This window comes from Jaculus jaculus, chromosome 1, assembly GCF_020740685.1.
Source record: "Jaculus jaculus isolate mJacJac1 chromosome 1, mJacJac1.mat.Y.cur, whole genome shotgun sequence".
NCBI classification, from domain to species: Eukaryota; Metazoa; Chordata; class Mammalia; order Rodentia; family Dipodidae; genus Jaculus; species Jaculus jaculus.
In genome coordinates this window covers 62,467,803-62,485,023 of record NC_059102.1, presented here as the reverse complement: position 1 = coordinate 62,485,023, position 17,221 = coordinate 62,467,803, and the positions used below count along the sequence as shown (strand labels likewise).

Sequence of the window (17,221 nt, the reverse complement as noted above, 5' to 3'; positions counted from 1 at the left end):
GGCTACAGAATTAAAACATCAATAACAGTTTTTCATTTTGCTTATTGACAACTACCAGCAAATCTATGGTAGTCTTCATGTATGTTATTTATAACTGTTTTGAGAACAAATGGGAAACTGCCAAGTGCTGGCCATGTGCACACCTATGCCTTTACTGTATGTGGCTCCTCCTCATACTTGCTGGAGCCAATCAAGCAACTAGAAGAGCATTTGAGCTAAGATAATGTTGCATGGATTTCTGTAAGTCTGAAATGTGTTTTGAATATGCAGAACACATTTTGTCTTCTTTCTGGGAGTAGCTCATAGGATGTCGGCTCTGGGTTTCCCAGGGCGCATTCCTGCATATGATCAGCATCTCTCCTTCCATGTTTGGTCTTCTTGCAATTGATGAAGGTGACTGTCTCAGCAGTTCCACACATCAGCTTTTTTTAAACGTGTGTGTGTGTGTGTGTGTGTGTGTGTGTGTGTGTGTGTGTGTGTGTGATGTGTACTGTATGAAAATTCATGTATGTTTGCAGTACTCCAAGTGCGTGCCTGCAGCAAGGCACTCAGCTGTGGTGTCTGGAACAGCATGTTGGGCGTTGTCACTCTCCTGCCAGTTCTTACCTTGAACCACAGTCTCTCAGTGATACCATGAGCTTTCTGTTTTTTGTTGTTGTTGTATTGTTTTGTTGTTTCTTCTGATGCTGGATGATTTTCTGGTCTCTTACAGACACATGTAACCCGCATGTAACAAGAAGTTTGTGTGTGTTCTAAAGGTTGAAACTCTGGCATTCTAGGACTCCTCTGGCCCTCTGGGTTGAGCAGGAAGTGTTCTTAACCACGGAACTACTTATCCAGCCCCCTCCACCCAACACCCAACTATTTTAGCTGAGGAATCCATAATTTATATTTTCCTTTATGCTTCTGCAACCATTTCAATAAAGGTACCAAAACATTCACTGAAGAAAAATCAGCCTCATCTATAAAGGGTGCTAGAAAGAATGGATGTGAAAGGAAGATTAAAAGAAAAGGAAACTAGAGCCCTATCTTTCACTATAAATAAGAACTAACTCACATGTATCAAATAGCTAAAAAAAGACATAAACCTATGATACTGTTAGAAGAGAACCCTCGAGAAAGTTAGAACTTCAGAAGTTCTAAAATGTGTTTCCTACTTCTTCACTTAATATCAAGATCAGAATTTTTGGAAAAAAAATTCCAAAATGCAAATTTGTAGGCTTGACATTTTTATATAGAAAAATACTTGGGGACAGATAGGAGTCTTAATTGAGTGACTGTGTGTGTGTGTGTGTGTGTGTGTGTGTGTGTGTGTGTGTGTGCATGTACATGTGTGTGGTGTGTGTACATGTATAGCTGTGAGTCCCTTGCATTCAGGCTTGTGTAGAACAGATAATAACACAGGAGACACCCTTCTATCACTCGTATGGCATTTTTTTTGAGATGGATTCTCTCTCAATCTGGAGCTACAAGTATCAGTATTTCTATATTTAGTGATCAGTAATCTGTAATCTTGTCTTCCCTTCTTCCACTCTGCATGGCTGGGGTAATAGACATATATGGTCATATTCAGATTTTCATGTGGGTGCTGAGAATTAAACCCAGGCTGTCTCAGCTTTGCACAGGCTTGCATGGTTAAGTTCCAAGTATCCTCATCCATTGATACATCTCCCCAGCCACATTAACTGTACTTTTTAAAAAAGATATTTTATTTATTTAAGAGAGAGAGGGAGAGATAGAAATAGGTAGGAAGTAAGTTATTTTGCTGTACCGTTTTGTAAATCAAATTAAATTATAAAAGAGAATTCTGACAGTTGCTATTTTGTACGTATGTATATATGTTGTCCAAATAAGAGTAATAAATGATAAAGGTTAAAAAAAAAAAAAAGGAATAGGCAGGTAGCTCTGTTCTCTTCTGGCATGACCTCAGGTGTGTGTGAGTCTCTATGGCTCCCACCCAGTGCTCCTCCACTTGCTTCTGCTGTACAGTTTGGGGTAACTTCTCTTTTTAATTACATATAAGATTTTCTCTGATCTCCAAATCTACCACATGGATGCTCTCACCAACTCTAGACTTGCTACTTATGTCTTTAAACTCAGGGTAGCCATGAGTATAACCCTCTTCATCGCTCATTCCTCCTTATAATCTCTTCTTTGGTATCTGTCCTCACACTTTTTTTCTTGGGTATCACTGTTCATTCTTTTATCTCCCCTAAAAACATAAAGCGAGGCCATGCGGGTTCCTCCCAGGTCTCCCTACACAAGCTCACAGATTCTGCTTCCCACAGCTTGCAGCTTTATTCTAATTTCCCTTCTGCTTTGATATTTTCAGCTATTCTTCCTTAAATCATCAACATTTTCCCTTTTGACTTCTCTTAGATAGATCTCACAGACTAGGCTGTGATTTCATTGAGTGTTTCCTACTTCCCATGTGTTTAGCCTCCCCTCGTAGACCCCAATCTTCCTTAAGTAAACCCACAAATTTGTGATTTCCCCCTAAACAAACTTAGTAATTCATATTTCTTTTAAAAAGTAATAGGTAGGTACAGAGGGAGGGAGAGAGAGAGAGAATGGTCATGCCAGGGATTCCAGTCACTGCAAATGAAATCCAGATGTGTGTGCCCCCTTGTGCATCTGGCTTATGTGGATCCTGGGGAATCAAACCTGGGTCCTTTGGCTTTGCAGGCAAGTGCCATCTCTCCAGGCCATGTTACCTATACTTTAATGGACATTCAAGAAATTCAGATGAACACTAAATTTCATAATTACTTCCTTTATCAAGAGGGGATTAGTATAATTTCTAGGGTGAGGTGCCTGGGGTATATTGAACTTCAAAACTTGCTGGAAACATGCAAGTATGACTTCAATATCCAAACTGCAGGCCCATTGTCATTATATGACCTCTAAATGTCTCTGTTGTACCTAGGATAACTGATCACTTCCCACAGCGCATAAGTATCCAAATTCATGATATTCCTTGAACGTATAGTGGTATTTGTGAGTTTAGAATTTAGAGAATTAAAGCACCTTGGTATAAAATGGTAGTGGTGGTGTTTGAAACGTACCTTGTCCCCCTCTTCTACCTGGCAGATTACCTCTTCAGTTGCAGGATTAATGACTGGAAATTTCTTGCCGCTCACTGACTCATGCCATTCATTATTTATGAAGATCTGTAGAGATGTAGAGAAAGAAAAACATTGAATGTGTGATAAATTCTTTTAATTTTTGTGAATCACAGCAAAGTCATTATAGGGTGTCTGCACACTGAACTTCTCTTCCCATCTCCAAATAGTTTAATTGCTTCTGACACCCTACATATGAACACATACACACAGAAGCGCATGTGCACATAAATATGGTTGTAGGTATAAGTTTTACAAAGCTATACACTCATGTCAACACTAGAATAGGGAACTTAGAAAACAGTGTGTCCTTGAAATAACCAGGGATTTGAAGCCAGAGCAAAATCTTGACAATTCTGGCTCCTGGTTTCCACTTCAGTCTTAACTTACTTATTTGGGGTTACTAGAGATTTACTATTAAAATTTATTAAATTGCATTTTATTTTAGTGTGTTAAAGCTAGCCTTGGAGTCAGATTTTAACAGTTTCCTTAGAAAAAATTGCATTAGCATTTTTATCTTTGACTCTTTAGAAAAACAAGGCTCTTATTCTCCTTTGCATAAGAATTCTCATTATTCATTTTTGGATGGGTCAGGTACGAGATATCTTAGTGACACTTATGAGAAAGAGACATGCAGCTAAAGAAACTGATGGCTCTTGAAAACTCAGAATTTTGTGTGCATCAGAAAGGAAGAGAAATGGAAAGCATTAAAAAGTCTTTTGAACAAGACTGTTTCATTCTTTTTAGTCCTGAAGTTACATTTTACTAAGAAAATAATTTTGATAGGCATTAAGCTTTTACTATAGAAACATATTTGCTGAAGCAAGATATAATAATACACTTCTGTGGTGAAGAAACATACACATTTTCTCACAAGTGCTGTAATTTCCTAGCTCTTTATTGCTTTATGTCTTAGTTATGGTTTCTTAATATAATATGAAAACCATAATTTAGTGTTAGATACTATATATTCTAACTTTTTGTCAAGATTATGACAATATGAACTAGTTCACTTAATTTTAAATCAGATTTTGGTCTTTGTTGCATACAGTTCTTTTTTAAATTATTGACTGAATTGTAGGCATGTTGAATGAACTGCCACAGCAACAACTGCTTTTTCCATTTGTGGTACATCTTTAGCAAGTTTATTGAAAAAGGAATAGTGCCATGAAAATGTAATATTCTTGTTTAAACACTTTATTTATATTGAACCTTTAACTGTATTCTCATTATGAACTTTGGACTCAAGGTACATTTAAATAGTGTATATGAGCTATAGACATTAACTTGATATTCAAGCATTGTCTGGAGTTTATAGATATCTATGCACACTCTTGGAAATCATAGTGTTTTATGTGAGGAAACAATGGAAATGTTTTGGAAACTTATAAACTGATTTCTATGGTTTGTCCTTTAAAAATGTCACATTAAAGAGATGCACATAAACCTTTTTGTTTGCATCTAAGTTTAGTGTCTAAGCTGTAATTTTAGGAAAAAAAATGTCTTTCTAGAAGTTATTATGTATTAATTTATTTGGTACAAACTTAAAATTCTAAATAAATAAGAAATTGTCTCAATTCTGGATTAGGTCTGTTGTGAGATTTCCTGAAGTAGAGAGACCCTAACTCCTCGAACAAAGTTCCTGGTTTTCCATTTTATCTGCAGAGCAACAGTTGGCCCATCAATCATAGGGCCTAATGAAGGAAGGCAATACTTACTCTGTGGCTGAGAGATTATAGCAAGTCATAATTCCGATTTACAGGCATTTCTTTTTGGATAGACCAGGGAGAGGAAAGATAAACAAAACCCTTTCTCTAGGTCCTCTATGCGGATTTCCAGCCCTGAAAACTGGGATCACAGTGTGGAGAAACATGGGTAAAGAAGACAATGTGAGGGAAAGCATGGATATGGAGAAGTTTTCACTCTGCTTTAAGAATGTGGAAAAGGGGGTGGAGACATTCCTTAGCAGTCAAGGTGCTTGCCTGCAAAGCCAAAGGATCCCAGTTCAATTCTCCAGGTCCTAATAAGCCAGATGCTCAAGAGGGCACATGTCTGGAGTTTGTTTGCAGTGGCTGGAGGCTCTGGCATGGCCATTCTCTCTCTCTCTCTCTCTCTTTCTCTCTCTCTCTCTCTCCACCTTTCTCTCTCTCTCAAATAAATAAATAAATAAAATATATTTTAAAAAAGAATGTGAAGAGGTACCAAAGGCAATGGGCAGCAGGTGAAAGAACAAAGATAGGAAGGGATGAATAGACATTAAATAGGGTTGGAACATGAGGCAAATGAGACTTTTAATATATGAAAGAATCAAAGCTGGGTCTTCTGCAATTACTAACCCAAACCCCACGATAGCAAAGAAAAATGCTGAGACTCAAAATACAAATATGTCAGAGGAAATGAAGAAGGAAATAATTGATCGGAAAAAAACTATGTAAGTGAGATCAAGACTATAATCATGAGAGTGATTGAAACATAAAGGGAAGATATGTCTTCTTTCTATTTTTGTTTGAGATTATAGTCTGACTTTTGTGTCATGAGAGCACTATCTTTCTTGTTTGCAAAGCCTTTTCCCTTCAGTTAGGAAGAAATAAAAGCAGTCATTTTGATCGATACCATGACTAAATTCTGTATGTGACAAAAATACTTGCAATTAATATCTTGCCTGATACATATCCTAAATCAGAATTTGGTTTTGCAAGCACTAGAAGGTTTTGCATATATTTGATAACTAATGGTATTAACAATTGGTGATAGAATCATTTGTCTGTAAGTGTTCTTCCTTCTAAAGAAAATGTCCATATAGAGCACAGATCAGCTGTTCTTTTATTCCTTGGAATTCTAAATAAATGTCAGGAAAGCTGTGGAAATGGCCTATAATTAGATTCAGAATGGGGGAAGTGTTTGTTCAGACAGTTTTGAGAGTTGCAAAGTTTTTGCAAAGTCCAGCAAATAAACTCCTTTACCAATCCCAACAATTTAGTAAGTCAGACAGAGATATTATAACATCAGGAATGCCTGCCCTCCCTTCAAGCAATGCTGCTATGTTTGTGGGGATTTTGGAACATATACATGCATAAGTACACTCATGGAGTGCAGGTTTATACAAATAGAATGATAGTTCTTCTTATTTAAAGAGAAATATGACTGATGCCCAGTAGTACATCCTACATCCACTATGCTTTTCTATAAACATACTTATAGATAGACAACATGAAATGAATACCACAGTGTAACCATGACACTCCACTATAACAATAGTTATGTGACTACAGTATTTCAAAGTATCTCATTAGATTTTCTATTGTGCATGTAAAGAAATTGATTTCTAGCTTTTCATTCCTATATACAGCCAGCATAATCAATAGCTCTCTTATGTTTAGACCACTAGGCAATAGAATAAGGGTTAATTGAAAACATCACTATTCTCTGCAAAAGTGATCTCTTGACCTGACATCTGTAGTTCCTTCCCAAAGATAATTTCTAATCTCAAATAAGATTAAAAGGATGAAATCAGTTTTCAACTCTGATGGATAATGCAAGTATAACTTTCACTATCATTGTGAACTAAATAGTTTCTGAATCCTTGGAGTTATCTTGTAGTGTTCAGGATGACCCCAAATAATTAAGAAGTGTTTGGCACTTTTCATGGACTGCCTTACTTACTTGTGACAACCATTTTTCATGTAGTTGCCTTCTCATTCAATGTGACTTCACAAATAGTCAAACTCAAGTTCAAACAGATTATAAGCCTGACCTAGATGGTGTTATAAAATAAGTATGAACAATGGAAATTGCATCCACATCTCTCTTATTAAACTATTGAACCTGCAGACATGCAGATGTGACTTCCAATGTTTCAAGCCTCAAGAAAAAAAAAAAAAAAAGTGCTGCTTCCTTCAGAAGTGAGCTTTCTCAAGTGAAACCAGTGCTGCCACATGGTCAATTTTCCTGTAATACAGCTCTATCCTGATGTAAGCAACCTCCATTCGTTCCCTCACATACACTGACTGCCTCAGTCAAGATGGCTCAGAGAACTTTCCTGGCACTCTCTCTTTTCAAATTATTCCATCAATTCTTTGGACATTACCAGTTTGTATTACTGTCTTTGCATGTGTTATTATAACACCTAAATCTTTGTTCTCCCAACTGTACATGGACATCACATGGTCTGCATCCTTTAGGCATTCAGTGTAAAAACCCTACTTCCTCCCAATTCACCCTAATGTCTTTCTTTCTGAATGGGCTATCAATGTCCTTCTGTGGTCTAGAGAGCAGAGCAGCGCAGAGAGTCACTCACCTTCAATATCCTACAGAGGAAAAATGACACAATATAGTAATTCCATGTCCCAAAGTAGTGATAGTGTCCTTAGGCAACTCACCTGTTATCCTGAGGGCTCAGCCTGCCAGTATTTAAGTCTTAGTCCCTTACTAACTGTGTTGCCTCATACTAGTTACTTAACAAGCGTTTTCCTCAGTTGCTTTATCTGTAAAAGGCAATATTAACCTCCTGATAGGGTATTTGCAAGGAAGACAACCATTTTATTTTATTTTATTTTATTTATTTATTTGAGAGAGATAAATTGGAGAGAGAGAAAGAGCGAAACATAATGGGCATGCCAGGGCTTTCAGCCACTGCAAATGAACTCCAGATGCATGTGCTCTCTTGTGAATCTGGCTTATGTGGGTTCCTGGGAATGGAACCAAGGTCCTTTTGCTTTGCCAGCAAGCACCTTAACTGCTAAGTCATCTCTCTAACCCAAAGACAACTATTTTAAGAGTTCAAATAATCACTAGCAGAGAAAACTAGTGGACTTCTAGCTGTATCTTGTGTATATACAAAATGTCCCTAGCTGATGAAACATGTTTAAGTATGAACAAATTATCGTTTAATGAGTTAGGTTTCATAGTCATGCTATCACTGAAGTTTGAGCCCTATGGGAGAACGTTTGTCTTCTTGAGTTTCCTGTTTGCTTATTTTTTAAAAGTTTGGGAAAAGGTAATGGAAAACAGTTACCAAACTCTGTAAGAGAACATTCTTGATCTCCAAAGTCTTTAAACACCAGGACCTTCACTCTGGGGCAGCTTTATCCAGTGGGGAGATACTGAGCCAGAAAAAGTGACATAAAAAGTTGGAGAAAATGCGATGATAGGAAAACAGATCTAGGCAAGTGCAGATAAGAAAACTCTGGAATCTGGAAAGGAATCCGAAGAGCAATAAATAGGACAGTGGTAGCTAATGTTAGCCAGCAACTTCCCCCAAGATGGACACTGACTTACTGCCAGACACTCATGAAATGCATTAACTAGTAACCTTAAAGAGGACAGGACATAGTTTAATCTGGAGCCAAATATGAGTGAGCATGGCCCAGAGACGCAGATTTAAATTATCGCAATTTCATGTTCCACCATGTTGCAGGTACCTTTTTGTTTCTGGGACAAGCATCTGACCAGAAGCAGTTTATGTGAGGAAAGTATTTATTTCAGGCTTACAGATTCCAGAGGAAGCTTCATCATGGTGCAGGAAGGTGGCTAACTTCAGCATCCACAGCAGAGATAATCGACATCAGCCAGCACCAGCATCTAGAGCTAGCTCAAACTGCCTGTCTACACACCTATCAGGGCTGGGTCAAAGATTTACCTAGTGACATGCTCCGTCTTCAACAGGAATCTACCTCCTGAAGACTTCAGTATGAAACTTAATCAAGAATATATGAGTCTATGAGGGACACACATCATGTTAACAATTTCATGAATGTTTTAAATTTACATAACAGAAGAAAGTCATAAAACAAGGCATTTTTTTTCAAAGATATGGGCTGACTATCAGGTAGGTGGGTAAGATCAAAGCAGGGCAGTCTCCACCATATGTTTCAGATGCTATCTAATGACATCCTTTGCCCTGGGATGCTGGAAGCTGGGGACCTGTGTACATCTCCAATAGTCCCACCTGATCAATTGAGAGACACTAGAAAGTTAAGTCAGACACAGAGGTGAGCAATAAATGGCTTTTTAGGGGGGAAAAGTTTGCCCAAAGTCATTTGACTCTGATCCTGCAACATTTCAACTTTGTGGTCATAGGAGTTCTTTCAGTCCATTTAGCCTTGTTCTAAGTAGACACAATGTCTTCCAAAAGCATTAGTTCACACCTCCCAAGTAACTAGCACTTTGATAACCACCATCTTATTATGATACAACAAAAGCAGGCTAAGCTGGACGAATTTGACATAGGGTCCTATAACTTTTTTTTTAAAAGTATTATATATATATATATATATATATATATATATATATATTTTACATACATACATACATACATATATTGAGAGAGAAAGAGACATAGAAACATAGAGAGGAAGACATAGAGATTGAGAATAGGAAATCAGGGCCTCCTGTCATTGCAAACTTCAGGCACATATACCACTTGCTTCATTTCCCTTTTTGTGCGTGCTAAGGAGTCAAATTGGATGTTAGGCTTTGCAATCAAGCACCTATAACCACTGAGATACCTTTCCAGCCCCAGGTCCTGTAATTTTTAACAGAGCCCCTCTTGGAAAGACTCAGAATCAAGGATGGATGAGCAGATGTGAGTTTGTTTACAATTGGGAGAAGGAATAGTGAGAATAGCCTGAGATGCCTGTTCCTCTGGCTGTAGATTATGGAGGCTTTCAATTCCAAATCCTTTGCATTGTTTCATAAACTATTTAGTAAATTCTAATTTTTACTTCCTCTTTCCCACCCAAAATAATCTATATGGATGTGATGACTCACACCTTCAAGCTCAGCACTCTGGAGGTTGTGGTAGGAGGATTGCAATGAGTTTATGAGTTTGAGGCTAGCCTAGACTACAATGTGAGTTCTGAGTCAGTTTGTGTTATAGTAAGACCCTGTTTTGAATTATACACACACACACACACACACACACACACACAAATTGAGTGTTCTAGAAAATAAATTGTGAAAAGACAGAATTGTTTTGTCTGGAGGAAAAGTAGTTCTAAGCTTAGCAATATTTAGTTTTCCTACTATAATAGTTTTTTGTTGTGTTCATTCGTCTGTTCTTGCTTGTTCTCTCCCCTTTGCTCCCACTAACACCAACATGCTTTTTGCAATGATAAAGAACATTAAAACAGTATGAAAATAATACAGCAGTTAAAGGCTGTTCAGAAAATGCACTTCCAGAAATGGCATAAATTTTGAAGTCAGAAAACTTAGTTAATTGCCATAATCTTTCCAATTCCTTTTACAATTGAAAATCCAATCCAATACATCAGTGGGACACAGTAAAAAGAAAGGGAAAAGAAATTGGGAAAGGCTCACTCAGTAAAATTTAATTAATACCTAACTACTGTCCTCTCAAGTGTAAAAATGTTGTACTTTACAAGTTAAGCACTATAATGCTGTTTGAATAGAACAGGTTTATAGAGAAGGGCCATGAAAAATCCAAATTTCCTGACATGGAGTTCATTTTTACCTCGAGAAGTACTTGAACCTGAAGCAAAATCTGCTCTTTGAAATGTTTGTTTCCAGTACTTAGGTTAGTCATTCCCCCTAAGTCATTGCATTGTGAAGGGTCTTCAATTGCAAAAACATTTTTCTGCACTGTAGTTCCCAGATCTGCATTTTTACATTAGATTTTTAGAAGCATACCACTCTTTGTAGTACTGTTATTAACATGTGTAAGTGATTTTTAAAAAAATAAAGCCTAATTCAGTGAAAGACCATTCACATTAAAGCTTCCTTGATGTACACATTCAGAAAGGGACTATAGACTTATTATAAATTAAATAAAGAGTATTGTGTCAGCTATACTACCCAAATATCTCAACAGCTAATCAATAATCTTAGTTTTCATGAAACTTTTTAAAATTTTTTATTTATTTATTTGAGAGCTAAGGACAGAGAAATAAAGAGAGAGATAGAGAGAATGGGCGCACCAGGGCCTCCAAGCCACTGTAAACAAACTCCAGACATGTGTGCCCCCTTGTGCATCTGGATAACATGGGTCCTGGGGAATCAAGCCTCGAACTGGGGTCCTTAGGCTTCACAGGCAAGCACTTAACCACTAAGCCATCTCTCCAGCCCTTTATAAAACATTTTAAATGCATCTATTTTGAGAGAAATTTTCTTGCAAAGAACAAGAAAGTGAGAGAGGGAGATTAAAATCTTGTGATATTTAGGGCATACCTTTACCAAATATGAATTGCTGGAGGATAAGTACTCACTACAGTTTTCATATTCTCATGTGCAATAACATAAATTGGAAGGCAGGATAGATGGATTAGTAGTTAAGGTGCTTGCCTGAAAAGCCAAAGGACATAGGTTTGACTTCCCAGGACCCACACTAGCCAGATGAACAAGGTAGCACATGTGTCTGGAGTTCACTTGCAGTGACTGGAGGCCCTGGTGCATCCATTCTCCCTCTATCTTTGCCTCTGTCTCTCCCTCAAATAAATAAATAAAAATAAATAATAATAACAATAAATAAATAAACTGGAGAGTATTGCTCTTTCATAAAGCTGTGTGAAAGAACAGCTGAGCACACTTCATAGGTGCTGCCCAGACGTATTCAAGGCACTATCCCCTCAGCTGACATTGTTCTGAAGGCAGAGCCCATCCACTGAGCAGCTCCCTCATTTGATGAAGGAGTTTTTGAAGACAGAGACCACAGTGTTTCAAAACTTCCAAATGTGAGCAAATAAATAACAATGGAGGAGCCCATGGACATTGTATTGGTTTACTGCTGTTGGTTTCACCTGGCCATTCAAAAGTGAAAATGACTCTCCTCTGAATTGGCCACAGTTCATTTTTTAACGTACTTCCTGCAACAGATCGCATAGCTTAGTTAAAGTATTCAGCCAGACTATGCATGTGTGTGTTATGTTTATTTATTTATTTTTCTATTCTTGAATCCTAGAATATGCAAGAAAAGCAGGCAAGTAATTGCAAAATGGGCAAAATTCAGATAATCTAAGAACAACACCAGCCGGATCCATTTTCTAGTTCTCCATAGCTGCAGATTTTAAAGTCTGAGTGAGACTTCAATTTCTCTAAATATTTGTCAGTTAACAATTACTCATTTGATCCAAAAGCAACAAGCTTGCCTAGAGAAATAAACAAGAACTCTGTGTTTCTGAAAATATTCAACATAACACAAATCCAGTTGGAGCTTTTGGAAAAAACAGAACAAAACATTGTGTAATGAACAAATATTAACAAACAATTTATTAAACTGTAAAAAATGTCATCATATTTGTTGTGCTAGCTCTCCTTTCTAAAACAAAATAAAAACATTTGCCATGTAATTGGCTCCTTCTAGTAAGTTCTTCCTGTGAGCATTTCCCTCTCTCATCAAATATGCCCACCACACTCAAAAAAAAAAAAAAAAATACAACTGCATTCTCATACAAGAAACATTCTCACAGAAGAGAACGCCTTTCACTTGGATATAGCTCGAGAAATGCATTTATTAGAAGTTTTCTGCTATAATTCAGAGTTTACTGTTGCATCAGGACACAAACTTTGGGAGCCTTTCATTTTTATATGTGGAAAGTTACACAAGTTCTGTTCAATTGACCCTTCATGCTTTAAGTAGATGTCATTTCTGCAAATCTCAGGGAAGCAGTGTTTCTGAGTGTACTCACCTTGGTGTGTTGAATCTTCAGGTTGGCAAGTGGGGCAGGTATGTCTGGTGCTCCTGGGGAGATCATAACTGCTTCTGCTCCTGGAACACAGGTGTCAGGCTCAGCGATTGGTTCTGGAAGAGCACTTGTTCTTTTATCTGCACTGGCTAAGCTTTATTTGCATATCAGAACATGATTGGATGACAGACTCAGAGAGAGCAGAAAGGACCCTACTTAATTGTAACACCTAGGGCAGGAAGCCTTTGCCTTAAATGTAAATCCTCATGAGTCCAGCACTGAAGTTGATTCTGGAGACAGTGTGCCCTTTGCAGGTTAATTAATTTACAAAGCCAGTGATAAGGGTGTAAGGGTGTGCAAGCAGCTGCTCTGGCCAATCAAAGCATGTGTTGTGTGTGTGTTGTGTGTGTGTGTGTGTGTGTGTGTGTGTGTGTGTGTGTGTTTGTGTGTTTGTGTTTTTGTATTTGTGGTGCACATGTGCAGTTTTTCATTTTTTATGCCATTATGTAACTTTCCCTTCTCAAAATTTGAGAACTTTTCATTCTCAGAGAATTTGAGAGTTGAAAAATTGTCTTAAAGAGCACTTGTCAGTAGGAACTGAGGAGGAAAGAACCCTCCCCATGTGTCTTTAGGACAAGGGAGCCAGAATCTCTCATAACAATAGCATGCTATTGAGGGAATGTCCTCAATCCTAAGCTCTTCCTTCAGTTGTAAGACCCCCAAAACGAGGACCCCATGCTCTGCCCGGATATGGCGACACCCCAAATCACTCACGAGAAGCGGTCTTGATGCAAACTGCAAGAGGATTTTATTCCAAGCGTGCTGGGGCCCACAGTCGTGCACCGCACAGGGATAGAGGACTGCAGAGCCCCGAATGCAGGAACGGGACAGTTTTTATAGGGTTTCTAACAAAGCCTGTGCATTAGACCAATCATTTTTTTTAATATCAGGAGCCCACGGGGTGCGAGCCAGTCAGTTTGTGTCACTCCATAGTTTCTAAACCAATTAGTTTAATTTGTTCAAGCCCCTCATGGACCAATCATTCTCTTATGACCTTGGTGGTCAGCATTTGCGCAGGTCCTTGGGTGTGAGTAGCAGAGTGTGGTATCAGTCTTGTATGACCTTGGTGGTCAGCATTTGCGCAGGTCCTTAGGTGGGGGTAGCAGAGTGTGGTATCAGTCTCCTATGACCTTGGTGGTCTGAGGCAGGCTGCTACAGCTTATGGTGCAGGCTACTAAGGCTTATAGTGTGGGCTATTAAGGCTTATGGTGCAGGCTATTTACAGAAACCAAATAAGTGGTTTACTTTATTACTCATTTCCCATCCTTGAGGGCTATCTCATGCCCTTTTTACCTAGTTTTATATTAGGAGTGGGCTCTGATATAATGAGAAGAGGGATTCTTTACTTGCTTTCAACAGAGAGTAAAGCCTGGAGTTTGAGTTATGCAGGGGCCCTCTTAAGCTCCCTTTGGAGCATGATAGTATTTCTGGGCTTCTGAATTCTTGGGCCTTTTACAGTCAGTTGTAAAAGTTCAATGAGTCACGTATATTTTTAGTGATGGATTAGCAGACCTAGTGTGAGTTTAGAACACTGAAAGTATCTTTGTTTATCTTCTCTGTGGGAACAGAAAACAGTAAGGCTTTTCAGGGACTCAGAGTACATTGTCACCCACAGCCACCACAATTAGCAATGTGCCAAGGTCATTTGTGAAAACTCATTTAAAATGAAAGTAAGCTCTGGTTTGGCCAGGTGTCTGAACTTACAATCATTACTGTGGTCAACTGTGTGAGAAAACAAATAAAGTTCCAAAATAATATAATTAGAATTTGTAATGTTTCAAGCTGAGAATTTTTCCAAGGCCAGTTTTTACCACAGTACTCCCATGTGAAGTGCTTTATGGTGCTGAAACTCCAGTGTGAGTCAGAGGAAGAACAGGCTAAAATTCTTTGGATGCTCTACTATTAAGAACTAATAGCCGTGTGTACTGGTGCATGCTTTTAATCCCAGCACTCAGGAGGCAGAGGTAGGAGGATCACCAAGAGTTCAAGGACACCCTGAGGCTATATGGTGAATTCCAGGCCAGCCTGAGGTACAGTAAGACCTCAAGAAATCAAAACAAACAAACAAACAAACAAAAAGAATTAACAACTATATCTTACTAGTAAAAAAAAAAATGCCTCATCTCCTGAACAGAGACTTGGAGCGGGGGAGCTATTCAAGAAAGCCTCAGTTTCTTTTTCCATCCCAAATCAGGTTCCTCATTGTATAGACATGTAGAGGGTCAGAACTTGCCTATGACCACAGATCTCTAAGTCAATGACCCAAATGTCATTTCATGCTTGTATGACTCCATCACCCAGATTATTTTCCTCTCTGCCCTGTTTTCCATGAAGGGATTACAAATTAGGTTCAAAATTTATGTGTATAAATCCAAGATAGGGCTAAGCATACTTTTTCTGTAAAGGACAGATATTAAATATTTTCATCTTTCTGATACACAGGGTTCTGTTGTAACTTATTCTTCCTTGATTAAAAAGAAAGTGTATAAAATAGGGAAAATGAGTGAAAAAATGTGATTATTAACAGAATTAAGTTAAAAAAATAATACAGAGGAGACCAGATCTGGAGCATGGACCAATTATCTAGATTCAAAGGCAATACCTTATAGAACTCTTGGAGTACAGTATACCACTTACTAATACTTCTGTGTTCATACAACCTCTCTCTCTCTCTCTCCCTCTCAATTGTTAAATAAATGAAGTGCTTTCTTCTTTCATAACTGTATTTGGAGTTGAATGAACAATTACACAACAGCTGTTACATAACACTGGAGTGATACTCTAGCCAATGTCCAAATAGCTGTGCTTTGCTGCTCTCCTCTCCCAGCTTCACGGGTGACTGTGGATTCAAACACTGGTTTATTTGATGTCCAGTAGGTGAATGAACATGGCTTCCAAGCTTCCTTGGTGTGGCATCTTATTTTCTGATCAGTATACCCTTCATTGTATTTTGTTGGAAAACTGTGAGAACGGTCTCCTTAAACCAGTCATTACCACATGTACGTGAAGGAAGCAGCTTTGGAAACAAGTTTCCACACCTGCCCATTAATTTCAACAAATATTTACTAATCCTCATTGATGAACCAGTCAGTCTTCAAACTGTACTGATCTGTTGTGCCCAGAAACTGCAGGCCTGAGATTGTTCTGATGTAGGTATTGCCTGGCCCATACTTACTTTGTAGAAATGTACATTCCTGGAAATCATTACTTGGATAAAAGATTCTTTTTTTATTGTTCTTTCCTTACAGAGGGGAAACTGATTTGTTGAGATGATGGGGGCCATTTAGTACTACTTCAAGGCTGAATTCAGGGTGGGGAATATGCCAGGGCTGGTACATTAGCACTGGGATCTCAACAATGATAACTGCTCTTCTTTAATTTTTCACTGTCAATCTAAATCTTTCTCTCTCTCTCTCTCTCTCTCTCTCGCTCTCTTTCTCTCTGTCTCACACACACACACACACACACACACACACACACACACACACACATACACATACACATGCAAGAGAGAGTAAGAGAGAGAGAAAAGTACAAAGTCTGAGATCATAGTTATGTGATTTACACTCTTTTATGCTAATAAATGTATAGACCCTGACATCTGCAATTACTGAACCCAAACTCATTTTACCACAAACATTTCAGATTCTATTCTATCTTCACTCTCTGACAAGTTAAAATTACCCCCTCACAGGAGTACCCAAACCTGGTAATAGTGTGAGGAAATGAAATAAAAATAATCATGACTAATAAAGCATAATGTGTATAGCAAAATAAAACTATTAATGCAAAGGTTTGAATATTTTCATTCTCCTAAAATCCATGTGAAGAACTCCTCTAATGTGATGGTGTGCGGAAGTAAGGTATTTAGCATGTAAATGGAGAGCTCTTCTGAATGAAATTAGAAACCTTATAAGAAAAGCCTCTTGCCCATTTCTTTTTTCTGTTTTCTCTCCTCTACCTCCTTCCTTCCTGCCCCCTTCCTCCCTCCTTCCCTTCACTTCTTTCCCTCCTTCTTTCCTTCCTTTTTGAGGAACAATGGATTGGACCCAGATCTTCATGCAGTCTAGGCAAGCAGTTTCTCTAGCAAATTTATTCACTATGAAGACAATAAGAGAGTCAGTAGTCTGAAACTCCAAAGAAAGCCCTCACAGACCTGAGCCTCTTGGTACTCTGATGTTGGACTTCTAGCTTACAGGGAGATATAAATCCCTGTTATTTATATGTTACTCGGCCTCTGATTTCTTTGTTGTAGTAGCCTAAATGCCCTAAGACAGCATTTTTTCATATTTTCTGATTTCGAGAATCCTAGGCAATTCATTGAGACTCAGTTCCTTGATTAATCTTGTGCACTTTCCTTTGAACCACTGTTTCCTTCAGCATTGCTGGATTAGCCTGGGG

General features: G+C 38.2%; 1 protein-coding gene across 2 annotated transcripts in view; it reads right to left on the bottom strand.

The window, feature by feature from the left end:
• The window catches only part of LOC101607412 (aldehyde dehydrogenase, cytosolic 1), a 41,349-nt gene extending 28,484 nt beyond the window's left edge, over positions 1 to 12,865 (bottom strand). Inside the window, exons 1-2 of one of the 2 annotated variants that reach the window (XM_004653106.2) lie at positions 12,764 to 12,865; positions 3,066 to 3,170 (exon numbers count right to left, since the gene is read on the bottom strand). In XM_004653106.2, the coding sequence (XP_004653163.2) occupies positions 3,066 to 3,170; positions 12,764 to 12,829 (171 nt within the window). In that variant the 5' untranslated portion in view covers positions 12,830 to 12,865. The remainder of the gene's footprint in view (positions 1 to 3,065; positions 3,171 to 12,763) is intronic. The other variant, XM_045157400.1, reaches the window with a different exon arrangement.
• Between the last annotated feature and the right edge of the window lie 4,356 nt (positions 12,866 to 17,221).